At 53.1% G+C, this 26,035-nt stretch overlaps 3 protein-coding genes and 2 long non-coding RNA genes across 5 annotated transcripts in view; 2 read left to right on the forward strand and 3 right to left on the reverse strand.

Annotated features, from left to right (window-relative positions):
• Positions 1–7,720, reverse strand: part of TNXB (tenascin XB) — a 59,350-nt gene extending 51,630 nt beyond the window's left edge. The window contains exon 1 of the mRNA XM_082662989.1: positions 7,606–7,720. The gene's annotated coding sequence lies outside the window, so the exon portion shown is untranslated. The remainder of the gene's footprint in view (positions 1–7,605) is intronic.
• LOC309827990 lies at positions 6,825–10,510 on the forward strand. The gene is made up of 2 exons (XR_014297284.1): positions 6,825–6,982; positions 10,265–10,510. It is a non-coding gene; the product is annotated as an uncharacterized lncRNA (long non-coding RNA).
• On the forward strand, positions 7,716–9,974 carry LOC309827991. Its single transcript, XR_014297285.1, has 3 exons — positions 7,716–7,845; positions 8,582–8,672; positions 8,994–9,974. It is a non-coding gene; the product is annotated as an uncharacterized lncRNA (long non-coding RNA).
• A 3,258-nt stretch (positions 10,511–13,768) lies between the features above and the next one.
• On the reverse strand, positions 13,769–23,607 carry ATF6B (activating transcription factor 6 beta). The gene is given in 19 exon segments (XM_082664326.1): positions 13,769–14,292; positions 14,295–14,501; positions 15,022–15,106; positions 15,248–15,359; positions 15,579–15,649; positions 15,853–15,934; positions 16,120–16,227; positions 16,389–16,568; positions 17,021–17,112; positions 17,205–17,390; positions 18,053–18,186; positions 18,348–18,479; positions 18,570–18,705; positions 18,846–18,931; positions 21,844–21,979; positions 22,502–22,593; positions 22,844–22,922; positions 23,061–23,140; positions 23,514–23,607. Coding segments are annotated over 19 exon segments (2,100 nt in total). The 5' UTR covers positions 23,596–23,607; the 3' UTR covers positions 13,769–14,272.
• Positions 23,608–24,183: 576 nt separating this feature from the next.
• FKBPL (FKBP prolyl isomerase like) lies at positions 24,184–25,581 on the reverse strand (the record flags this gene model as incomplete). The annotated part of the gene is made up of 2 exons (XM_082664396.1): positions 25,465–25,581; positions 24,184–25,292 (listed from the first exon to the last, which is right to left on the reverse strand). The coding sequence occupies exon 2, from the start codon at positions 25,216–25,218 to the stop codon at positions 24,184–24,186; it is 1,035 nt and encodes a 344-aa protein (XP_082520522.1). The 5' UTR covers positions 25,219–25,292; positions 25,465–25,581.
• Positions 25,582–26,035: the final 454 nt, after the last annotated feature.

Consider the following 26,035-nt stretch of genomic DNA (forward strand, 5'->3'; position numbering starts at 1 on the left):
CCCCAGCACAGGGTCCTCTGCTTATGTTCGTAAGGCATCTACTGCTGCCTGAATCAACTGTTTCAGTTGATTGATTCAGTTGATTCAGTTGATTGGCTACTTGTTTATCTTTCTCCTACTGCTAGGATGGGAACTCCTTAAGAACAGGGACCTCATCTGTCCTGGCACTGCTGTACGCCTGTGCCTGGCACGTGGGAGCTATTCAACACATTTTTGTTGAATGGATCAGTGGATGAATATAAAAGACTAATCCTTCCACAAGCACCTGGGTCCCAGCTTCTATTGTCTTTCAGAAACCTTAAGGTGTAGATTATCCTCTCTCTCTTTTATTCAGCCCCTTACTCTCAACTAGATCCTTCCCATCAGCTTCCCATATGAGCTCAAAAAGCTCCTGTTTAAAACAAAAAACAAAAAAACCCCTCTTCCTCAGGACTTACATTACTGAATATCAAATATCAAAACATTACAAAGGTGCAAGGATAGAGAGAACAGAATAGGGTCCAGAAACAGACCTACACATATGTGGTCACCTGATTAATGAAAAAGGTACCACTGCAGTTAAGAGGAGAATGAATTGTCTTTGTGATAAATGGTCCTGGGTCAAATGAAGATCCACATGGGAAAAAAAAATCTATCTCTACCTTATGTCCACCTACAGAAATTAACTTAAAATGAATATATAGGGAGTTCCCTGGTGGCACAGTGGTTAAGAATCTGCCTGCCAACGCAGGGAACACGAGTTTGAGCCCCGGTCCGGGAAGATCCCACGTGCCACGGAGCAATGAAGCCCGTGCGCCACAACTACTGAGCCTGCGCTCTAGAGGCCATGAGCCACAACTATTGAGCCCACACGCCACAACTACTGAAGCCTGTGCACCTAGAGCCCGTGCTCCGCAACAAAGAGAAGCCAACGCAACGAGAAGCCCGCGCACCGCAACTAGAGAAAGCCCGCGCGCAGCAGCAAAGACCCAACGCAGCCAAAATGAAAAAAAAGAAAAAAAGGATTTCTTAAAACCTAACCGCAAAACTTAACCATAGAGGTCAGCAAAAGACACCATTAAGAGAATAAGAAGGCAAGCTACAGAGTGGGAGAAAATAGGTGAGATATGTCAGAATATGAATATATATGTATATAAATTATATATGAAGGGGAGAGTAGGACACAGTTATTGAGAGTGAGAGAGAGGATTAAAATCTAAACTAAAGGCCTCTCACTGTTGTGGCCTCTCCCGATGCGGAGCACAGGCTCCGCACGCGCAGGCTCAGCAGCCATGGCTCACGGGCCCAGCCGCTCCGAGGAATGTGGGATCTTCCTGGACCGGGGCACGAACCCGTGTCCCCAGCATCGGCAGGCGGACTCTCAGCCACTGCGCCACCAGGGAAGCCCAACCCGTTTTTGAAAGTGGCAAAAGAAACAGGCTCTCCAGTAAAGAATATAGCCAAAGGGCCAATTAATATATGAACAATAAACATATGTATGTGTGGAACAAAACCAGTAATCAAGGAAAGGCAAATGAAAACCGCAACAGGATGCCATTAAATACCCACCAGCACGCTAAAATTAAAGGGACTGTTGTTGCTCAATATTGGCAAGAATGTGAGGCTACTGGAACTCTCATTTATTGCAAGCAGGAGCAGATATTAGTGCAACCGGACTTCCCTGGTGGCACGGTGGTTAAGAATCTGCCTGCCAATTCAGGGGACACAGGTTCAAGTCCTGATCCGGGAAGATCCCACATGCCGCGGAGCAACTGAGCCTGTGAGTCACAACCACTTAGCCTGCGCTCTAGAGCCCGTGAGCCACAACTACGGAACCCATGCGCCACAACTACTGAAGCCCGCACACCTAGAGCCCATGCTCTGCAACAAGAGAAGCCACCACAATGAGAAGTCTGCGCCCCACAATGAAGAGTAGCCCCCACTCGCCACAACTAGAGAAAGCCTGCGCACAGCAATGAAGACCCAACGCAGCCAAAAATAAATAAATAAATATTATTTTAAAAAAAGAAAAAAAGAAAGAAATTAGTGCAACCACTTTGGAAAACCAGTAAGCAGTTTCTACTAAGCCATACAGCCTATAACTTAGCAATTCCACTTGTTGGTAAATATCCAACAGAAACGACTGCGTACATCCTCGAAAAGACATGCACAAGAATGTTCATGGGATTTTTTTCATATTAGCCCAAACTGGAAGCACCTCAAGTGTCCATTAATAGTAGAATGGATAAATAAATTGGGGCATAGTCATAAAATGGAATACTATACAAAAACACCCTCTTGGGACTTCCCTGGTTGTACAGTGGTTAGGACTCAGCGCTTTCACTGCTGGGCCCCAGGTTCAGTCCCTGGTCGAGGAAGATCTGCAAGGCGCACGGTGAGGCCAAAACCAAAACAAAACAAATAAACAAACAAACAAAATGAAAAAACACCCTCTTGTTACATGCAACAACATGGACAAATTTCGCACACATAACACTAAGCAAAAGAAACCATACACAAAAAAAGAACGTTGTAAATGATGCTATTTATATGAGGTTCAAAACAGGCAGAGCTAATACAAGATAGGATAGAATTACTAGAAATAGTTTGTACCTGGAACTGGGTGGTGGTTAAACATATGTATACATAATCAAAATTAACTGAGCTGTACACTTAAGATATGTGCATTTCACTATATGCACAAAAATATACTTAATACACAAAATATACAAAAATATACTTAAAATTTTTTTTCCCCAATCTCACACTCCCTCCAACCACCACATATTTTTCTTCTCCACTTCCTGGCCATAGTTGTCAAAAGATTTATCTGTACTCGCTATTTCTATTTCCCTATATCCCATGCATGCCTCAATCTGTTCCCACCTGACTTCCCGATCTCCTTTCAACCCAAAGGTTACCAAATAGCCCTCCCAAAGGCCTCCCAATGATCTCAGTGTCACAAAATCTAAAAGACGTTTGTCTTCACCTTACTTGCTCTCTCTCAAAATCACTGGATACTGTTGGCCACATCCTCCATTTTAGACCATTCTGTATCTGTGCTGTCAATAAGGTAGACAGGAGAGATCACTGACTCTCGAACACTTGAAATGTGGCTAGAGTGACTGAATTTTCTTTAGTATTTTTAACAGCTCCCCAGGTGACTGCAGTGTGCAGCCAGAGTTGAGACCTACTGCAGTAGTCGTCCACCCAGGTACCTTCATCCAGACCCACGACTTTAATTTCCAAACTATACCCCAACATATAAACTCTCTCCTCTTAACTCCAAGCAATATATCCAACCTCCTATTTGGCCTCTCCTCTTGGGCACCTCAAATTCAACATGTCTAAAACTGAACTCAACGTTCATCCTTCCTGTACTGCATCCCCTCTCAGTGTTCTCTACTGCAGCTCATGGCCCCAGCCTCAGTCATCCAGCCTCACGAGCCAGAAACCCAACAGCCTGTTCAACACCACTGTATTTCATCATATTTACCCATATTTTATTGTAAACATCTCTTTAATCTGCTTATATCTCTCCCTCTAAGCATCATTATAGTCCAAGCTACTATCTACCTTTTGCTTGACAACTGCAGTTGCCTCCTAGCTGGTCGCTCTGCTTCCATCCTTGCCCCCTTATAATCTTGCGAAGGCAACTAGAATGTCCCTCTCCCCCTAAAACTCTTCAGTGTCGCCCTTCCGAATACTCTTCAAACACTGACAGACAGCCCTGCAGCATTCGGCCTCTGCTGACCTCTCCCACCTCATCCCCCATAAGACTTCCCTCCCTCTCTCCACTCCAGTCTCACTGGCCTTAAGTCCCCCACACTCTTCCCAGCCCCGGACCTTTGTATCTATGGTTTCCTCTATGTGGAATGCTCTTCCCTTTTTTCTTGGCTTCCTCATCCTTCAGGTGTCAACCCCACATCACTTCCTCAGGAAACCTTTCCTGCCCAGGTCAGGTTCCCCCTATCACGTGACATCACAGCATTGTGTAACTCCCATTTGTAGTATTTATGACAATTTATAATCATACATTTATTTGCGGGATTATTTTATTACTTCCTTGCCCACACTCAATCTTGCCTGCTAGGCTGTAAGGTCCATGGGGGCAGGCGTAGCACCTGCTTATTTTCTTGGCTGCTATATCCTTGCATCTGGCACATAGTAAGTGCTTGATAAATACTTATTGACTATATAAATATTTAGTCAATTTACATAGCTCAACTTAAGCCCAGGACTAGCATCAGGGCTGGAACCAAGGACAGGACCAAGGTCAGGGCTAGGACCACGGACAGTGTCTGGGGCTGTAAGTTGGTTAGAAAGAGCAGCTGGGGCAGATGCTGACCAGGGAGCAGGCCAGGTGTGGATCCTGGCAGGGCTGCATGGTACAAGCACTTTGGAAAACCATTTGGCACAATCTACCAACTCTACTAGAGCTATATGCCAACCCTATGACCTGGCACTTCCACTCCAAGGAATATACCCACCACAGCAGTACTACTCATAATAGCCTCAAACTGGGAACTACCCAAATGTCTCACATAGGTAGAATGGATTAAATAAAGTGTGGTTTGTTCACACAGTGGAATGAAATAAAGCAACGAGAACAAACTACAACTATATGCAATAACATGGATGGGTCTCCCTAACATGGGGTGGAGCAGAGAAGTCAGACACAAAAGAGAATGTGCTGAAACATTCTATTTGTGTGAGGTTTGAGTCTAGACAACGTTAAGCGTCAACTGGTAGTGTTACAAGTCAGAAGTGTGGCACTCTCGGGGGAGTAGTGACCAGAGGGGCATGGTGGGGAAATTCTGCGGCGCTAAGAACATCCTGTTTCTTGATCTCAGTGCTGGTTACCAAGTTGTGTTTGTTTGTGGAATCCACTGAGGCAAGAATTGGGGAGCACAGGGAGACAAGGGTTAGAGAGGAAAGGTAGTGGGGCACTCGGGGTGAACCAGGAGAGGGGGCTATGGTAACAGAGGAGTGTGCAGGGGGCAGGTTCAGGCGAAGGGTTAAGGAGAGGTGTTAGCAGGTGCCCAGTTCTTCCAGACCAGAGAGGCTGGAGTGGGAAGGAGGGCAGGATGAGTGGTGGGAATGCTGACTGGTGAGGAGGGAAGGGACTGTGACCCGCACCTCCTTGCAACACGCACACATTTCCTGGCTTCCTACACTTAAAATTCTCCTCTGAGTCTGAGAGAAAGAAGTTTCCGGGGCTACCAGCCATCATACCCCGCCACCACCCCACGAGAGATGGAAGGGAGCTGGACTAAGGGACAGAGCGTTTCCACACTGAGAGGCACCCTGCCCGACAAAACCTGGGCAGAGAGACCTGGCAGGCACAGAGCTGCCCTTCCCTCGGCCCCTCAGCCCTTCTCTCAGCTTGGAGTGTAGCCTTGGGCATGAGGTGGGCTCTGACCTAAGCCTAAGTGGCCCTGTGTCTAAGGCCGTGCACATCACCGGGTGCGTGCACACACAAATACACGTACACAGACAAATGGACTCATGTGCGCTCCTCCACAAATACAAATATGAACACACTTCTTGTACACGTATACTCGTATTTATCCAAAGAAGCTTGCATCTTTGCAGGCACACACACATAGTCTTCTCTTCACACTTCCTCCACACCTAGTCATTGGCTGATGCCTAAAAAAAGCTGATTTCTCACTGGCTCACAGGGCAGCTATGTGAGTCAAAGAACTTAGTTGGAGTGAGGGGAACCACACAGGAGGCCCTTCTCCAGTGGGGAGCAGAGGATACAGGGTGCCCCACACCCCGGGAGGCCTTTGGGAGCTGTCCAGTCTCCCTACCCCAACAATCAAATCCTGCATCTCTCCCCACGTGGTGGGGGGAAGGGGCAGGGTCTCTGCAGCAGGAAGGAAAGCAGCAGGAAAGCAGTGAAGCTGGTCTGAGAAGAGAGGAGTTGCCCCCACAGGCCACACCCCCAGAGCCTCCTTCCCAGTACCCATCTCTGGCCGGGTCTCCACCACCCCCCAGCTCCCCATTCCCAAGTCTTGGAAGAATCCCGCTCCTCTCTCAGCACTAGGAAAGCAGAAAACTTGGGTGTCCCTTGTGTTTCCCCCTCATCACCCTCCCCTACCGCTGCATCTGGGGTGCCTCATCTTCTCGGCATCCTCCCCAGCGTTGGAGGGCTGGCAGGGACAGGGGGGGGGGGCATCTTCCCAAAAGCTATGACTCAGCATGCAGGCTATTCATGTCGTGGCCAACTTTGACACTTCGCTCATCAGGGACTGTAGGTCCCAAGAAGTGGGGAGAGGGGCTGGCTTCCGTGAGGGAGGTTCCAAAAGTGGAGGATTTTGGCCCCATCCCCATGCTTTTCTCTGTTCCTCATGGCACAAGAGGAGTGAAGGCAGAAGGATTCCAGGACTGTGAGATGAAGGAGGGAGATGAGGGCGGGCTCCAGATACTGGGTTGGAACCAGGTGACCAGGAGATACCGGGAGAGGGGGGAGTTGGAGGATCCAGATGCCCCTTACTCTGGGGAGCTAATGGGCCAGAGAAATGGGAAAATTAAAAGAAAGGACTTCCGGACCCCCAGGGGGAAAGAGTTTTGGGGGCAGTGAGAGATAGAAGGTGGGTTCTGGTCGCACTGAGAGACCAGGACTGAAGGGAAAGGAAGGTTGAGGAATTGAGGTGCTGGGTCCCCAGGGCTTTGGAGGCAGGGCCAGGGAAAGAGGGGAGGGGCCGAGGGTCTGGGAAGTGGGCGGGGATTGGAAGCCGACAGACAGCAGCTGCGGTGTTTCCATGTTTCCGAGTTGTTTCCCAGTAGTTCCTCTCAGTTCCATTTCCAGTTGTTTCCAAGCCATTAAATTCTTTCCAGGCGAGATAAGGGTCCCGCCTGTCCCACCCAGGGTGTGTCACGTGTAGGGGGGAGGTTCAGACGAACAGAAGCAGGAGAGCCTGGAAGGGGGATGGAGCGAAGACGGAGCCCCTGTGCCCCTGGAGGCATCTCTCAGTCGTCACAGCCCCGCTGAACCGTGAGTCATGGGTGCAAAGCTCTCTGCCAAGAACAAGTTTTAGGATTCTCTCTGCAGACTCCGTGCCCTTCCCAGAACTGAGAGTCCTGACTCTGCTTCATTTCAGCACTTCCTAAAGGCTCCAGACCCCCAGAACTCCCTCCCGGGCCTTGCAGTCCACGTGCTGCCACCTGGGGAGTCCCCACCTGGGTGCTCAAAGAAGCTCCCTAGGGCACCTTCCTGGAGCTCCGGCTCAGCGGTTCCAGCCAGAGCGCTTGGGGTTCCACCAGCACTTTCCTCCTGAGGTTCAGCTGGCCACCAGCTCCAGCAACTCCAGGGCCCAGAGCCCCGGCTCACCGATAACCACCTCCACCTTGGTGCCATGCCTAGTCCTGTCCAAACCCCAGCATCTGCCTCGCCCCCACCCCTCACCAACACCCACACTGACTTGTCCTCCCAGACACACCCTCCACAGGGAGTCCAGTCCCCAGCGCATGGTCCTATTCCTTCTGCCCCGACGGAAAGTCCCCACTCTGGGAGGCTCTCCTGGGAGGCTCTCCTGCCAACCTTCACCTGGGGTGGGGGGACCGAAGTCCCCGCCTCTCCCGGCTCCTCCTTCCTTCTCCCAGAGTGCCGTTCCTTACCTGAGTAACAAGCGGCTGCGGTGTCTCTGCACCTGCTCTGTCCCCGACCTTGGGAAGGGGGTTCTCGGGGCAGGGTGGGTGGGCGCCCCTTGGCAGCCCTGGGCTCCTGGATGTCCCTTTGCTTGTTCCCTGCAGCAGGGGCTCACCGAGCCGCCACCCGACCGTCGATCTGGGCTGCGACAGTGAGAAGGAGGGAGTCTGCAGCGAGCAGGGGGAGGAGAAGGGGAGGACCAGCATGAGGTCAGGGAGGGGAGCGGAGATAGGGCAGGTCCTCCCGCCCTCCCATCCCTGCCAGGCCCTCCCAACGTCATCACATGCCACCCCTCCTCTCCCCCCGCCGTCATCCCGACCCCCCCGACGCCCCCCATCTGGGATCACTGGTCCCACAATCTCACCCCTCTCACTGGTCCCTCATCTCACCCCCTCCAGCCCTCGTCCAACCTCCCACATCCTTTCCTTATCCCATTTTTACCCTTCCTCCTCGCCCTAATTTCTGTCCAACTTGACAGCCCCATCCTCATGCCACTTCTCCTTTTCCCCCACCATTTCTCCACATGTTGCCCCTGTTCTATGTTTTCTCCTCTCTAGCAACACCCTTTCCCATGTCCAGGCCCTCTCCCTCCTCCCTCCCCTGCACCTCCCCACCTCTTCCCAGCTGCCACAGTGCTCCAGCTTGGATCTTGCCCCATCTGTCTGTTGCCCAGTACCCACTCCTTCATCCCCCAACCAATTATCTCCCGGCAGGGCAGGGAGCATAGGGGATGAGTGGCAGGAGGAAACCTCCCTCCCAAGCCTACATCTCTCTCCAACAGAGGCCTTCCCTTGTCCCCACCTCTGCCCCTGCCCGGCCCCATTGCTGCCACCTGCACTCTCCCCTTTTCTTGCCTTGTCTCCGTGCTGCCTCTCCCCATCTGTACTGTTCAATCTCTGGTTCTGGGCTCGGGATCAAGGACCCCTTTTCATTCTCTCACCTCAGCAAATTCCTGGAGAAATGACGGATGAGGCTTGGGCACTGGCTGGACAAGGGCTTGGCTGAAGACCAGGACATAGGAGACTTGGGAAAGAAGGTGGGGTTCAAGGGAGACAGGGAAGGGAAGCCCGAAAGTTAGGAGGTTTAGGGATGGAGAAAGAGCAAAAGGCAGGTGCAGATATGGGGGTGGGGGCACAAATGGTGAGGTGACGTTCTGGAAAGTGGAAGAGGGCTAATGTCTGGGTGCTGCAGGGGAGCAGGGGTAGGGAGAGAGGCATGGGCTGGAGGAAGAGGTCACTTTGATATCGGGCAGAGACAGGAAGACTGACCAGAGGGCAGGGTGGCAGACACACCCACATCAGGCTGCTGGGCTGCTTCTCTGGTCTCATTTCCCCATGTGCTTTGCCACTCTGACAAGGGGCTGAAAAGGAGACTTTGGCCAGATGAGAAATATCCAGGCTGAGGGAGACCCCATCCCAGGCTTCACACGGAGGATAAAGTTCTTGCCACCCAGCTACAATCCTCACCATTGAGGAGTAGCTTGGTCAAGTCACAGGTCATGGGTGAAAGGGACGGGCAGGAGGCTGTGTGTGCCCGATTCTGCCGCTTGTGTTGGGGCACAGGTGTCCGTACCCTGGTCAGGTCCCCAGGGTCGTGGGTGTGGTGATCCTGGGTCAGGGTGCGCTGGCCCAGCACCTGGCTGTGCCCTATGCCCTGTGAACTCCCACTGGCTGAGGGCGAAGGCTTGCATGTTCCCTCGCGTGGGTGTCCCCGTGTGTCCGTGTGTCTGGGTGTGTGTGTGGCTGGTTTTTTTTTAGTGGCTTTGATGGGGAGGATGAAATCAGCTTCTTGGATAGAGCTGGGCTCAGCTTCCTTCCTCTGCCTTGGCCCGAAGCCCCCAGAGCCTGGAATAGGTAACAGCTTCCCTCAGATCTCCAGGCAGGGGTTGGGGGAAAGGAGATGAAAGGACGAAGGAGGGTCTGAAACAGCATTATGTGGAGAGAGCAGACTGCAGAGAACAGATATTCTCTGATACCACAGATTCTAGTAATTCTAATGGTCATATCCTTTTTTTTTTCTTTTTGGTCCTATACCCTGTCTTTGTTTTATTTATTTTTTGTTTACTTTTAAATTTTTATTTTATTTATTTTTTTGGCCACACCACATGGCATGTGGGATCCTAGTTCCCCAACCCGGGATCGAACCCACACCCCCTGCAGTGGGAGCATGGAGTCTTAACCACTGGACCGCCAGAGAAGTCCCTTGGTTTTATTATTTAGGAAGTATGGTCACCACAGGTATACTTGGCCCAGACAGTGACCAGAAGACCCTGGAGAGAAAGAAGCAAGAGCTGAAAGGATGGCCCTGGGGTGTTTTGGAAGTCCACTTCTGAGGGGAGACGGGATGCCAGAGTCAGAGAAGGGTGCGGGACTCCAGACATTCACAAGCTCACAGGGCATTAGAAGAAGCCACTGGAGGCCTGACAGACATAATTCCAGGTTCTGAGATAATCATTACCCAAAATGTCATCCACGCCCTGGATTTCAGGCTCTTGGAGGAGCTTATGTCTTATATATGTTTGCATTTTATCAGAAAAGCACTGGGCCTCGCATAGAGCAGGTGCTTCATAAACGCCTGTCAAGGGCTTCCCTGGTGGCACAGTGGTTAAGAATCCGCCTGCCATTGCAGGGGACACGGGTTCGAGCCCTGGTCCAGGAAGATCCCGCATGCTGCGGAGCGACTAAGCCCGTGCGCCACAACTACTGAAGCCCGCGCTCCACCACAAGAGAAGCCACCGCAGTGAGAAGCTCACCCACCGCAACGAAGAGTAGCCCGCGCTCTCCACAACTAGAGAAAGCCCGCGCGCAGCAACGAAGACACAACGCAGCCAAAAATTTTATAACTAAAATAAATAAATAAATGCCTGTCAATACTGAGCTGTGAAATGACTGGGAGAGGAGGGTGTGGCAAGAGTGTCTGGCAGGGAGCCCCAGGGCAAAGGCAGGGAAGTCCAGGGGTCAGAGACGGCTTGCCTTCACTGAGGTATCCCAGGCGATGGGCAGAAAGAAAGGCTGGGGTCTTAGCAAGAGCCGTCTGCATGCTCTGGCTATTCTCTGAATCCTCAGTCCAGGTGTCTTCAGCTCTGGACCTCCATCCTTGAACGAAGCTCCCAGTTCCTGTCCTACCCTCAGGAGGATAAGGCATAAAAGGTACAGCAAGGAAGGAAAGGGAAAGCCACGAAGGAGTCAAGGAAGACACAGAAGAGTAAGGGCAACTGAGGGCAAGGGCCTGAAGGATGGGGAGAGGGAGCAAAGAGAGGCCAGGGGCTGCGATCCAAGGAAGCGGTCCCAGACTTGGGAAGATAGAAAACAGTTGTACTGGGCTTCCGTTTACAAAGCCCTTCCTACACCGCAGCACGTTATTAATCCCACTTTGTGCTGAGGAAACAGAGGCTCTTAGATATTAAGGGACTTGTCCTGGGGACTTCACTAGTGGTGGTGAAGGTGGGCCTCAGCCCAGGTTTTCTGATTTCAAAGCCTGTATTCCTCCCCTCCCACAAGAACAGCCCCAGAGAGACTGAAGACTTAGGGAAGAAATAAATGAAGGGGCTTCCGGTGGACTTGTTTGAGAAGAAAGGGTGGGTGATGTGGATTTTTGAAACTTCTTTCCGCATCCAGTTTTTATGTAGATTCAGAAGAAATTGCCAAGTATAAGTCAGGGGGTGGGCAACGCTCCACTATTGAGATCTGGGGGGAGGGAGATGGTGAGGAAGGGGAATGTGGAGAGAAAAGATTGAGCCTGAGATTAAAGATGGGAGAGAACTAAGAGGTCGGGGCTGAAAAGGGGGCAAGAGAGCCACAGGAGGAAGGGTTTGGACCCTTAAAACTTCCTTTGCCTGGAGACATGGGTGTAGGGCAAAGGGAGGGGGGAGGACATTTCTATCTCATGACAAAAGAAAGTCACACAATTATTTTGTTCTCTGCTCTGGGGCGGGTGGGCGCCCATATTTACCAGAGGGACCGAGGTCGCTGTAGCAACCACACATCTGGGCCCCGGAATCCAGATGTGCTATATCCAGAAGCCATAGCAGAACGATGAGGCAAACATGTGAGGCTCTCCAGTGCTGGCCCCACAGCTGGGAAGAGGACAGAGGACCGGAGTGGGGAGGTGAAGGGAGAAGGGGGGGCAGAAGGAGGAGGAGAGGGCTGAGGCGGGGAGAAGAGAGGAAGTCATGGAAGGGGACAGGGAATGTGGACAAAGGAGTGGAAAGGGCCATGGAAACGGGGTGGTGCACACAGGGTTCGCAGCAGGAGGAGATGAGAAGACCCAGAAAAAAGGAAGGGAGCAGACAGTGAAGCAGAGGGGGAGGAAGGGAAAAATACAAAAACCGGGAGAAACAAACAGGTGAACAAAGAATAAAGGGTCTGAAAGAGAAGGTGATGACTCGTGGTGGGTAGAGGCCAAAGAAAGGCAGGAAAGAAGTCTAGAGAAAAAGAAGAGGGAGAGACAGTGGGTCAGGGGTCATAAGAGGAACGAAGGGCAGACTCTGAGGAAGGAAAGCAGCAGAACTGAAAGATAAAGAGGGTCTGAGCCAGAAGGGGGCCAACAGGAGGTGCAGGAGTGACAATGGCCAGCATGCTGCGGTAGCCTTCGACGGGGCTGCAGCTGGAGACCCACGTGGGCCTGAAGGGCGGCAGACTGACCTGCCTTCCCCCTCCACAGCACACCCACTCTCCACACCTCTCCTGGTCCTTCCCACCACCCATGCCCTTGGCCAAGAGTCTGACTCTCGGTTCACACCACAGTGCCAGCTGTCCCTTGCCACTAAGCCAGAGGAGCTGTCTGCCCCACCCCAGAGCACCCAGTCTGAGATGCCAGTACTTCAAGCACTTTCCTGAGCTGGGGTCAGGAAAGAGAAAAAGCGATGGGACAATGAAACAGTGATGGACCCAGATGGGAGAAAAGCGGAACTGAGGAGAAAAGGACAATGTAAATGGAGGGAGAAAGGAGCAGGGGAGGAGAGAAAAGTGTGTCCACTAAGGACCAGGCAGCCTGCACGTCATCTTTCCTCCCCACATCAACCCTGAGAAGTAGGTAGGAGTACCCCATTTTACAGATGAGGAAACTAAGGCTCAGAGTGTTTGTTACCTACCAAGGACACCCACTAACAAAAGGCAAAGCAGGGGCTCCAACTCAGGTGCTCTCCCTCCAAAATCCCTGTTCTCCTTGCACTCACTGCCTGGATAAGGCTGGAAACAGCTGGAGGGACCTTGGGACAGGAAGTGCTGGCGGAGGAGCCAGGGCTGCCCTCTGGAGGGAGGAGAGGCCTAGTTCCTGGGGGCCCTAGGTTCCAGGTTGCCATAGTTACTTGGTCTGTTTTCACCCCAAACACAGTAATGGGGAAGCGGGGGAGCCTGGCTGAACACGTGAGGTTCTTCCCGCTTTCAGCCCTCGGCTTATGGCCCGGGCAGCCCCTGTCCAGCCACCTGGGCATTGAGCCCAGGCCTAGCCCACACCCTCCCGCTGACCCAGGACGCTCCTGCAGGGCCAGGCCCGTGGTGCTGCTGGACAGGAGCTGCTGATGGAGATCCCCCCGAGGCTGAGACTCGGCCCCTCACACGTTGCCCTGTTCCCCTTCCTCCTAATTAGAAAACACAGCCTTTCCTGCTGGCCCCGTGCTCCTCCTTTTCTCTCAACTGGACTCTCATGTTTTAGTTTCCTCCAGTTTAGGGCTAAGGAGATGCTCCTCAACGTGCCCCTTCCCTCCAAACACTGCCCCCTTCTCCACTGTGTCTCCTTTCTGGGCTCACAGCCCCTGGCCCCACCTCCACTGTTAGTTCAAGCTGCTAGTCCTGGAAAGCAAGGTGGGGGAGAACCTGCAAGAATGCACAGGACCCAGGGAGGACGCTCACCCTGAAGGGCGTGGGGCCCCCTGTCCTTCCTGTTTACTCAGACACATTCTGGGAGCTGCATCCTCCAGCCTGTCACGCCATGGGACAGCCCTCCCCCACTCCCCCGCTCCCCCGCTCCCCCGCTCCCCCGCTAGACAGCAGATATACCCGCCTTGCAGGGGTGGGGATAAGGGGATGATGTGAGCTCTGCGATCACACACCCACCCCACCCCAGAGCCAGCCATGTCTTCAGTACTTGATTCTCTGAACACTGGCCCTATGCAAGTCACTTTCCCCAGAATTCCCCGTCACGAGCCAGTTAGGCAGGCACCATTCCTTCAACTCCCTCCAAGTTGTTTATTTAATAATAAAAAAGAAGATATGCACATACATATACCTGACCTCCCTCCACCTCTCCTCCTTGACTCTCAGGAACTAGCTCCAAAATGTAAAAACTTCCCTAGTCCCGCCTGGGGACTAAATTCCCACCTCTACCCCCCAAACAGAAACAAAAGAATAAAGAGTGTACAGGAGCCCACCTACCCCAAAACTTAAGCTCATTCAACACCCTCAAAGAAAGAAGCAGGGACACGGGGTTCACAGAAGTGAGAGGAGCCCTATATTCCAAAAAGGGGTGAGAAGAGAGGAAAACTTCCCCGCACCTCCAAATAAGTGCTTAACCCCCATACCCTGTCTTTCCTTTACCAATTGCCCCCAGCCCAGGGATCAGGAAAATTCGAAACAGTCCCACTTGGTCGCCCCCACCCCCTGCCCCCCAGTTCTAAGTCAGTGTGAGTCGTAGAGGTCAGGGATGATTGAGGTAGAGGGCTGACGGGCGGCCTGGTGGGCCTGGCTGGCTGCAGAAGCTGGCAAGGGGCCACCTGTGGCATTGCCCGGGCTTGAGGACGGCTGTTTTCGGAGTGAGGGGGGCACCGTGGAGGTCTTGATGTGGATCACCCTGGTGTCCATGACCTCACACTCGATCTGCATCATCTCCTCATAGTCTCCCGGGGGCCCCCGGCCTGACAGGGTCTCTGTGAGAAGCGGGGAGTTAGGGAAGAGGAGAAGGGGGAGACAGACGGAGAGGAGGGGTCAGAACAGTAGAGGTGGACAGCGGGGGAAGGGCAGTGACGAGGAAGCAGAGCCCCAGTGGGAGTTAAATGAGAGGGGAGGGAGGGAGTTGGTGCAGGGAGAAGGAAGGAAGTCGGGGAAAAAATGACACTGATGAGTGTGAGGTCACAGGGGAGAGGACAGCAAGAGAACAAAAAGAAGAGTCCGGCGGGTTCCCAGCCCACACCCCTCTGCCCAGCACACCCTAAGCAGTTTCACCTAGGGAGGACCCGCACCCTCATCTTCCTCCCAGCAGTGTCCTGCATTTTATTTTTCTATCCAGTCATTTCTGGCTTCTTCTCACCCATGCATCTAGCATCTCTATAGAATTACCACTCCTGTCCCCATCTCCCCCCTCAACTCCTCATGCTGGGTCTCCCCACTGGAACTTCCTTGTTCCTCAATTTCAGGACCCCTCCCCACACTGGGCAGAGAAAGAATTACCATTGGGGGCCATGGCGGGCATCACCAGGGACATCTTGGGCCGAGAGGTCTTGTTGTGGCTGATGGCTGGGAGCAGCAAGTGGTCCTGGGAAAAAGAGGGGCCAGGCTGGGAGGGTGGAGGAAAAGATGTTGACAGGCTCCCCGGCCCTACTCTACAGCCTCAACCTGCAGGCAGACTGCTGGGGAACCCAGGGTGACAGGGATGGGGCCAGGAGGAGAAACTCACCCTTCGGAAGGAGACAACATAAAATGTGTCTTCCCGTCGGTCAATTGCATCCAGGAACTCTGGCTGTGAACGGTCTGGTTGGCGATATAGCTGCAGCTGGCCCACAGCATCCCTAGACGGGCAGGGAAACGGGATTGGCGAGGAACTAAGCCCAGTGCCCAGTTCCCACTGCGGAAGGGGGAAAGGATGAGAGAAAGACAAGAGACCCCCAGGGGATAAGGGGAGCATCACGCCATCGGTGGCAATGATGACGAGCACAGGACAGCTCCTTAGGGTATAGCTCTTTAGAGTGGAACCTCACTTAACAAATAAGTGCCCCCCCAAGACTCACCTTTCTGGGGGCCCAGGGGGTTGGGTGGGGACTGCCTTAACTGGAGGCGACTTCTTCCATAGCTGAGACTTCTGGAAGGAGAAGTATCTGAGGATTTGAAGAGGGTGGAGGGAAAAGGGAAAAGAAACAGACAGCCCCTGGGAGCTGACGCCACCGCACACCCACCCTCCTACTGCCCCCAAAGCCCCATAACAAGATGCCCTCTTAAAATCCCCAGGACATTCAGCCCTTGTTTTCAAGTGGCTTTCCTTGAACCAGCCCCACCCCCTCCTACCTGTCTCTCCTGGGGCCTCTGGGGCATCTTCCGCCGGCCTCTCTGGTGGCGCTGGACCCAGCCACTCAGCTCATCAGCAAGCCTGGGGAAGCAGAGGACGGGTAAAACCTCTGTGCCAGGCCAAGACTCCCACTCTCCTCGCCCACACATAGGAGGGGAGAGAGAGGGCACAGAGAGCTGGTGCTTCAGCACACAAGGACAGCCAGGCCGTCTGCGGAGGCGCCTCGGGACAAGAGGGAAGGCGCCCCGGTTGTGAATGCCCCACACCTCAGGGACTCGGTCCTGTTGAAGTGCCGGCAATCAGAGGAGAGGAAGAGCTGGTCCAGGTCTCTCAGCAGCAGCTCCTTGGTGCCCCCAGGGAAGGCTGTCAGGTTCCTGGAGTGAGGCAGGGACGAGGCAATGACCTGAGGCTGCCCAGTGCTCTCCCATCAATGGAGAAGGTCATGCTGGCAAGAGAGCAACTCCAGCTCCCCTCAAAAGGAAAGGTCACTCTGGGGGAGAAGACACACTCAAAAGAGAGAGGGCCCTCTCCTCACCTGAAACTTGGCTGGCCCGTGGAGCTGGGCTGGGTCTCCTTGGGACCCTGGGAGGGATGCTGGGGGTGCTCGACTCTGTGAACTGGCTCTTGCGCCGAGAACTCCAGCAAGTGTCTCTGGGGTCGAGGCTCCTCTCTGCTCATCCGAGGAGAGATGGGAGCTGGAGGAGGCTCACTGATGCTGTGGATAGGAAAGGACAGAGCACGAGGAAGAATTCCAGCTTTACTGAGGGGCTAGTTAAGGGGGAGGGCTCTACAGATAGTCCGCCTGGTTCCGATCTGTGCTACAAGACTGAATCTCTTCATCTGTAGGACGGAATGAGAACAGTCCCTACTCATCGAGCCAGAAAACACGAGGAAAGGAGAGTGCTTAACCAAGGGCCCAGAACTCACTAAGCACTTAATAGTCACTATTTTTATCAACGTTCTCACCACCATCTCCTCCAGGACATAACACTTATGAGAGCAATGAGGGAACAAGAAGGGACTGACTGGATACACCCACCATCAGCGCCAAGGACATCAGAGCTGTCTGTGTGCAAGTAACGAAAGTGACTGTGCCAGAGCAGGCAATCGGGCAGCCGGGGGCTGGGCTCCACCCAGAAGGCTCTGGGGAGGCAACGAGCGTCTCACCTGACAGGCCCAAAGTTGAAGGCAATGAAGAGAAGGAAGACCATGATGCAGACCACCTTCCTGTTTCCAGACCCTAACTTGAGCTCGCTGTTCTAAGATGCAGAGAAAGAGAGAAGCCAGAGAGGGGGAGTCATTCCAAGGAGCCCGTACTCCCACGGGTCTCCCAAGGACACCCGGGTCTTACCTCAGCCAGCAGGGCCTCCAGCCGCCGGCGGAGGGCAGCATTCTCCCGCCGGAGCTGCTGGTTGTCGGCCAGCACAGCCTGCAGCCGAGCTTCCAGCCCCTGCAGATACTCTTTCTTCTTCCTCCGGGACTGGCAGGCTGACTCCCGGTTCTTGATCATTCGCTGCTGCCGCTTCAGCAGCTTTGCCTAGGCACAAAAGGGTCAGAGAGACAGGGAAAGAGGGGAGGGAGAGGGGCATCACACCCTCCAACTCCAGGGACCGATCACCCAGAGCTCACAGGGGCCACTCTCCTGCCTTCCTAACCTCTACCTACAGAGCCAGAGAGAGGTTCTTCCTCTCTGCCAAAACATTCCAGGGAAGGGGCCCTTCTCTCAACCACTCCCTAATGCTGTTCCTCAGCACTGAGAGAAGTTAGACTATAGGAGGAACTTCCCCCATCCTGGTTCTTCGTGGAACCTCAGTTCCTTTCCTTGATGGGTGGTCTTCCTTCTTCTCAATTCTCCTTTTTAGGACCCGAAGTTGACGCTTGCTAAAATTAGAGAACAGTTTACCTGGTCTTCCCCTAGGAAGCAGCCTCCCTCTTCTCTAACACAGGATGACTCCCCTGCCTTTGATGTACTAAGACCACGCCCACTTCTCTATCTGCAGGGGTAGCAAACCCAAGGATCCTAAAACTACACGGAGTAGATACTCATATATAAAAGAGGTCCACGTTAACCTTCAGGACCGTCTTATGGGCCTGCTTCCTCACTTTTTGCTCCCTTCTCACTCCACAGTTCTCTCCCACGACAGTTCTCTTCTCTTCCCATTACTAGCCCTACTCCTCTCCTCCCCAGTAAATGCTTACATCCACCTCAGGCGGGCAGGAGTTCCCAGGCATAGGAGCTGGAACAATGCTCTTCCTCTCAGGCCGTGGAGCAGGGGGGGTCAGTCCCTCAGGCTGGACTCGAATAGCACCTTGGATGAGAACAACTGGGGACACTGGGGCAAGTGGACAGGAGAAGGAGGTCAGAGAGCTGGAAGTCAGGTGGGTTCCTTGTGTCCACACCCACACCTGAGCACCCAAGTGTCGGGAGGCTCAATGGCTGTGAGCCCCCTGAGAAGGTCAATCCAGGCCACCTCCTTCTCTCCTTCTTTAGTACCTGGGGGTGGCTGGACAAGGGGCTGCAAAAGGACAGTGGTGCTGGGAGGCACAGCTCTCGGTGGCATCGGGACAGTGGTTATCACCACAGGTTTGGGCTGCAGTGGTGGCTTCCGGGCGGGCAGGGGTTTGCCTGAAGGAAGGTGAAAGGAAGGAAGGAAGAAGAAATGTCAGGACTATAGGCCTCTTGCGAGAGACTCCAGGTGTCAGGAGGCCTCATTACCTGAGGAGCCATCAGAGGACAGGCCCATGCTGATCTGGACAGCTCCAAGTGGGGGGCCTGAGACATCCCGCAAGAGACACCCTTGAGGGGATGGGGACTCTGTCTTCACTTCCAGTACCTCCTCTCCTATAAAAGCCTACGTGGGGCATTCCAGAAGATATGTGAGTCAGGAGGAGTGCTGAGGAGACGGAGCTGAAGAAAAGAAAGCTCTCACACCTCTGAGAGCCAGAAGGAACGCACCGGCGTGCTGGAGGGAGGAAGGAAGTGGATGCTCACCTGGTTGGGGGACTCCGCAGAGAGCAGGGAAGCCTCTGAGTTGATGGAGGAAGATGGAGAGACAGGCTCTATCTTAATCTGAACATCTGCGGGACAGTGGGATGAGACAAAAAGCTGGATATCAGACAAACACTGAAGGAGAAGAGGGCTAAGATGGGGAAATGGAAGACATGGTCATTTCTCCTTGCACCTGCAAGGAAAACTCTTCTGGCCCAGGAGGGCAATCCAGACGAGGGGCACCATGGAGCTGCTAATCTGCTGCCTCTCCTCCTACCTCTTTACCCAGGACTCCCTTTCTCCTTCCGTGGCCCCTATCAGTTGTTTTCACCGCTGCACAGCTTCCCTCAAGGCTGTCCCTGTGCTTCTGCTCTCCCTCTTTCTTCCTCACACACCTTGTCCATTCACATGGAGGAGGCCCAAGCAGGATTCGGCAGCATTCGTAAGGGCCCAGATTCCTGTCTGGCTGGATTTCCACCTCATCCTGGCCCAACGCGATCACGCGTCGCCACACTGACAACTGCCCAGTCTGCATCTCTACCCTTGACTGCCCCGCTGCACCGTGATCCTGACTCCCAAGCTGCCTGCTGGTCACTTCCTTTCTCAAGCCTCGCCGTTCACCCAAATTCAACTGGCCTTAAACAGGGCTCACTGCTTGTCCCTTCATACAGATTCTCTTCCTTCTGTCAGCCTTCAAAGCTCAGTCACCTCTGAGCCTTCATGGCTTCTGTTAAACCTATCTATAAAAATAAAAAACAAACAAAGAAAAAAAACCTATCTATAAGACCTGTTGATTGCCCCATGGAGGTGAACCCATCCGAGGGCCAGATTCAGCCCCGAGGTCAATGGTCCGCTACTACCTCTGGTCCACAGCACGCATTTTGATACTTAATTATATGATTGCCACTACTGCTATTTCAAAATGTCATAACTACTTATATATTTTGATAGGTAATACAGTCATATGATACAAAATCCCAAAGGAAGGAAGGGGAATTCAGTGAAAAGGAAATTTCATTCCCTTCCTTGTCAACCAGACACCCAGATCCCCTCCTCAGAGGTGACCACTGTTTGAGCTATTAACCATGTGTTATAAACCTCATGAAACTCTCCAAAAGCAAGGACTATGTCTTATGCTTCATGTCTGTCAAAGTGAGGGGTAAAGTACAGGCCCTCAAAAAATACCTAAATACCAGGGGAGACTCTGACTCCAAAAACACTAGCCTTTGCAAAACCATCAATAATCTTTTTGCTGTTATAGACTTTTCAATCCGTTATTTTGTTTGTCCTCTTTGTAACATTTAATCGTATGCTGGATATGAGCTGTTTGTCCCTCCAAACCCACTCTCCATCTTTCCCTGCCCTACTCTGAGGCCCGGGGGAAAACATGAATGGAGTGCACCTTGGGGCTCTCTTGCCTTCTAGCTTCTGGTTAAAGTTCAACCAAAGGGAGGCGGTGCTAGGAAACCCTGAAGTCGCTTTGAAATCAATAATCAACATGGGGGCTTCCCTGATGGCGCAGTGGTTGAGAGTCTGCCTGCCGATGCAGGGGACATGGGTTCGTGCCCCAGTCCGGGAGGATCCCACATGCCGCGGAGCAGCTGGGCCCATGAGCCATGGCCGCTGAGCCTGCGCGTCCGGAGCCTGTGCTCCGCAACGGGAGAGGCCACAACAGTGAGAGGCCCGCGTACCCCCCAAAAATAAAATAAAATAAAATAAAATAAATAAAATAACCAACACGTCCCACACTGAATTCACCACGTGCTCCCTGACCAGCGGGCTCCTGCTCCTGCAGGCTCTATCCAGTGGTCGGTACCCTCACCCACCGGGTGGCTGCCCTAGCCAGAAACCCAGGCACACTCTTTCACCCCTATCTCTCTTCAACGCCCAGGAGGGTCACTGCACTCATCCATTCTAATTCATGCTTCCTCAAATCTGCCTTCTTCTCAGCAGCTGAGTATCTTACTTGATTAACCGCATGAACCTCTTTCTTGGTCCTCCTTCTGCTTCCAGTCCTGTGTCTCTGCAATCCACTCTCTACTCTGCCACCAGAGTCCTCTTCCTAATAATATTGCTCTCCTGCTTGACTCTTCAAAGGCTCCCAACTGCCCACAGGAAAAAAGCTAAGAGTCCCTTAGCAGGGTTCCTACCTGGCCCTGCAGCCTCTGCATCTCCTGGCCTTTCTTTACTACCCCACCTCACATCCTCTCTAAAGAGATGCACGTTCCTTACAAACACAACCAGTCCCCACGTTCTCCTTCTGGCTAATTCCTATGTGTCCTTTGAAACTCGGATCAGGAAACCCCTCCGCCTAGAGTACACCCTTGAGCCAGCCCCAATCGGGTGAGAGGCCCCCTCTTGTGAGCTTTCAGGGTGCCTGTGACAGGCTCTATCCTAGAATTAGTACACCTTGCTTGGCTTTCTTCCCCCCACCACACTACAGGGGCCTCAAGTCAGTGTGGTGGTTAACGTGTTCTTCACCTTTGCAACTCCAGCACCGTGTCCAGTATCTGGCATGGAGTAGCTGCTCAATAAACATATAAGAGTAACTAAACTCAATAACGCTTTTCAAAACAGCACAAACAATGTTACTTGTAGAATCCAGGAGTTGGGTATATGGTATTCCAACTTTTCTGTATGTTTGAAAATTTTTATAATAAAACCTTCAGGGGGAAAGTCACATAGATAAAAATGCCCTAAACTGTCTGCAAGTTTATGCAAAGCAACAGGAAGTTAAATCACACAACAGGTGACTAGGAACAAGAAAAGAAAGAAAAATCATCCCCATTTCTTCCGTGCTTCACTGGCTGTGATTTCCTGAAATCCTCCCTCCCGCTCCCGGCCTCTCTCTTGGTTATCTGCCATTTCTCCTCGCCACCTTTTCCTCCCTGTCCTGCTGACTGCACTCCCGCTTCCCATACACACATGCGCGTGCACGTGTGTACACACATACATACACTCTACCTTGGTAAAGCCTGAGGATGGTGCAGGCTGTTATTACCTGAGGCATCATCAGAGGTGGGGCCCACATTGATCTGGACGGTTTCAAATGGGGATGTTGGATCATCTCCCAGGAGGCAGAGTGAGGGTGTCAAGGACTCTGACTTCACGACCAGCACCTCCCCTACACCAGAGGCCTGGGTACGAGTCAGGGTAAATCAGGGGGACAGAAACAAGGAAAGAAAACAAAGGACGTGTTGAGAGTAAGAGCAAGAACAAAAGCTTTCGAGCTTACAAACCACCAATTACTTGACATTCATACTCAGCATCTCCCTAGGCTGTGTCTGGCCCCTGGTTCTCTCTTTCTATTTTATTCCTGGGAGGGGTGATAAAGTCTCATGATTTCAAATATTGCCTTCGCGTGGACAACTCGGACAAGAAAAGTTCCAGAATTCTCAGCAGTTAACAACTCTCTTCTTCCCAGGCCCCCCATGGCTGCCACATTTCTCTGTATATTAAAAAACTCCACCTTCAATTCTAGACAACCAAAGAATGGAAATGTGAAAAATGAGGATATAAAAGAAATGGCAAAGGCAGAAAAGAAGCCCCCCACCAACACCCCATGACTCGCAGCACACAAATCATTTCCTCAGCATCTATAGGTGAAGTCGAGGGAGCTGAGTCCCTGCCACAGACAGTAGGAGGGAGATGACTCTCACCTGGCTGGAGGGCTCTGAAGAAAGGCGCGAGGATTCAGAGCTGAGGGAGGAGGAGGAGGAGGGGGAGGATGGCTCAGACTTCACCTGAAGATCTGGAGAGAAAGGGGTTAGAAAATAACCTGGAAGCAGAGCCTGACAAGAGTCCAAAAAGTGCCCAGGATTTTATGGGGTAAGGACCCCTCACTGGGGCAAGGGGGAACGAACACATATAAAGAATCAAAGAGGGAGAAGAGTACACAGGCAATCAGGTGGAGGAAGCGTGAGGATAAGAGGAATTGCAGTTTCTGGGAAACAACGGAAGCTCAGGGTTTCTGGATGAGGGAATCACACAGGGTAGCTTACCTGGGAAGATAGGCAGAGAGTCCCAGGGGGGTTCAGGAGGGCTGACATCCATCTCCAAGTCCAGGGAACTGCTGTCAAACTGAATAAGGGAGGATATTAGATGGCAGGAGTGTGAGGATGACGGGTGGCTCCAGATGACCTCAGGCCGGGGGATGAGTCCTGGTTCTGCGACCACCCTCACCCACCAAGCGTAAAAGACCAGGCTGGGGACCGATACCGGGACATCCTGCTCCGGGCAAAGGAAGAGCTGCGTCTGCTCCTCGGCCACTTCATCCAGGCCGGTGTATAAGGTGCTGTCTGCAAGAGGTGCGGAGGGTCGGGGGGTCTTCCGGTAGCGCAGCCTTCGGATCCACACAAAGCCCTCGACCCATCCCTCATTGGCTCGGCTCGGCCGGACCCACCGCCCGCCCACTTGAAAAGTGATATAGCCAAAGAACTTCAGCCCCTCCCTCCCCGACCCCGGAACAACTCCATATTTCCGCAGGAGCGGAGGTCTTCCCCAACTCCCGCATCCCCCGAAAGCACAACTAGCCTCCCGTTCCGCCCTCCTTCAGGGGGTGCATTCCGTATTTGCCCAGCCTTCCTCCTTGGGCCTCCGCTTCCTCCTGCGTGCCTCAGGGTCACAGTACGCCACAGCCCTTTCCCCTCCCCGAGGCCTCACTCCGCGCACCCCAGTCCTCCGGGCTCAGCAAATTGTCGGTGAAAAAGCGCGTCGGGTCCGCAATCTCGCTGAGGAGCATCAGCTCCGCCATCTTTCCCCCCCGCCCCCCCAACCATGAGACGGCTCCCAAGGCCCGCCTCTCCCCATCATCAACTAATCAGTTGGCTCTTAAAAAAAAGGGGACGGCCCGGAAGCTCTACTGACCAGTAAGAGACCTGGGCACTGAGCACGTGAGTCAATAGAAGAGGAGGCTGTACAGGCCGGGCCAATGGGAGTGCGGCAGGAGGCTAGCACCTCCGCAGCATCGGGCAGTGAAATTTGCGCATGCGCCAAACAGGACGCAGCCAGAAAGCGCCTAGGAAATGGAGCTACCAGGTTTTGAAGTTTCGCTGTCCCCTCCCTCAGCGTGTCCTGAATTTAGAAGTGTAGACGGCTTCTATTCATCTTCGGAGATGGATAAGCCCCCCAAAACATAGCACACGTGACCATATGGCTTTTTAATGGTAAAAGGGTAAAGGGGGACACTGAGACCACTGCTACCTCCCCTAGGAAGGCAAAAGCTGAGAGTGGGATTTGGGTGAAACCCTCCCTCTGGGCCACCCCCACCCCCACCCCCCAAATCTCACAGCATAGACCACACTTCACAGGTTCCTGTTTCTTTTAAGGTTTTAACTTTTAATCAGCCAAACATCTTGCGCAGTCCCTGAGCCAGCCCTGCATCCTGTTTCTTTCCCTGAATGATCACCTTTCCCAGCTCCTCCTGGGCTGCCCGGTTTTTTGGGTCTACCGCCAGCACCTTCTTGAGGTCAGCAGTTGCTTTTTCCAGGTTCCCAAGAGCAGCCTGGGCAACCCCCCTTCGGTACAAGGCCTTTAAATGGCCAGGCTCCCGTTCCAGAACCCGGTCACAGCTCTGGGCTGCCAAATGGGGCTGCCCTAGCAGCAACTGACAGGCAGCCAGGTTGGCATGAAGGACAGTTCGTTCCGGAGAGCCAGGTGGGGGTAAAGTCAGCAGCAGCCGAAGAGCCCGTCCATAGCATCGGGCAGCCGATTCAGGGTTCCCAGCTCGGAATAATTCTGTGCCTCTTGCACGTTCTTCCCTGGCCAGGGCCTCCTTCTCAGTGGCCTCCAGTTCCCAGGAGTCCCGGCCCTTGGTGAAGGAGGCCAGTGTGAGCCTGACAGGAGGTCCAGAGCACCCAGGGAGCTGAAGCTCTGCCTGCTCGCCTTGACACATGGACTCCAGGCATTTCTCTATGAGCTCCCCCCAGGTTTCTTCCCTCCATGGGCCTAACCCCATAGTTACCTCTGTCCAGCCCTCTGGCAGCCCTGACCCCAAAGTAAATCCAAAAGCCTGTACCCAGCAGCGGGAGCCCAGCTTGGGTTTGTCCAAGCCATGGCCACGGATTATGATCTTCTTGACAAAGCTCCCATCCGGACAGTACCAGAGATCAGAGGCTTGAAGGGGCTCTGGCACCTCACTGGCTGATCCATGAGACTCCGAGTCTCCTTCAAGTCCAGCGGCCAGTTTTTCAGTTTCTTGAGGATTCTCTAGAATTTGGCTGTCTGAATCTGGGCTCACTCTGAGCTCAAGGATTTCAGTAGGAGGGTCTCGGGGCTGCTGCCTAATCTGAGTAGTTAAATCAAGGTTCTTTTCCCATTGTTGCTGCGGTTGAGAGGTGTCCTTCTCTCCCACTGGATTGACTGGTGGCGTCTCCATTTAGGTGCCTGGTCCTTTCCAATGTGGGTAAATAGTTTTGGTCAGAAAGGGATGGACCAGGTTCAGGTCCGCACCTGATTTAAAAAATAAATAAAAATAATGTCATTGGCAGGAATCTTATTTAGATTCCGTTCTCGGCTCGAGCCTCCGTTCCAACCCCGAACTAACCCAGAACTATAAGTTCCACAATTCCCTGCGGCTTGGGTAGCCGTCCCAACTACGGACACCGATCGAGTCAAAAAGTACCTGGGCGGTCAAAGCGCCTCGCCTGGCGGCAACAGCCGGACCCTTCAAATCACCTCTCTTTCCGAAGCTAAGTGCTACTGAGGTACTGTCCTCGGAGTCTTGCCCCAGGCGGAGAGGACGGTCGGGGGTGGTGGTGGGTGGGCAGGGGACAGCTGGACAGAGACACTGACGGCTAACCCTGGAGCCCGCGAGACAGCGAATCTAGTTAAAATCCTGGCAGCCAATCGGGAGGAGGGAGAAGTCAGGTTAGCCCGCCTTTTGGGCGTGACGTCATTTCCCCCACACGCTCACTCGCCACACCCCCGTAACCGGGAAGCTCCAGGCCTTAGCAACCGAGCTAGGCCAAATCAAACCTAACTAGGCGAGGTACGGCTGGCCAGGCTACTGAGAGTGAAAATCCAGAGAAGGCCTGGAATGGGAGATTGGGGCGAATGAGAATATAGCGGGGAGTGGTGGAGCTGGTGTCACATGGCAGCGACCAGTCCTTATATCTGGCGACCTCAGGCCCACCTGTGCTATTCTCCTTGTTCCTGCATTCGGGGCTCCCAGCCAGAGTCAACCCGCCTGCTTC

This window comes from Grampus griseus (genome assembly GCF_964374135.1).
Source record: "Grampus griseus genome assembly, chromosome: 10".
Lineage (NCBI taxonomy): Eukaryota > Metazoa > Chordata > Mammalia > Artiodactyla > Delphinidae > Grampus > Grampus griseus.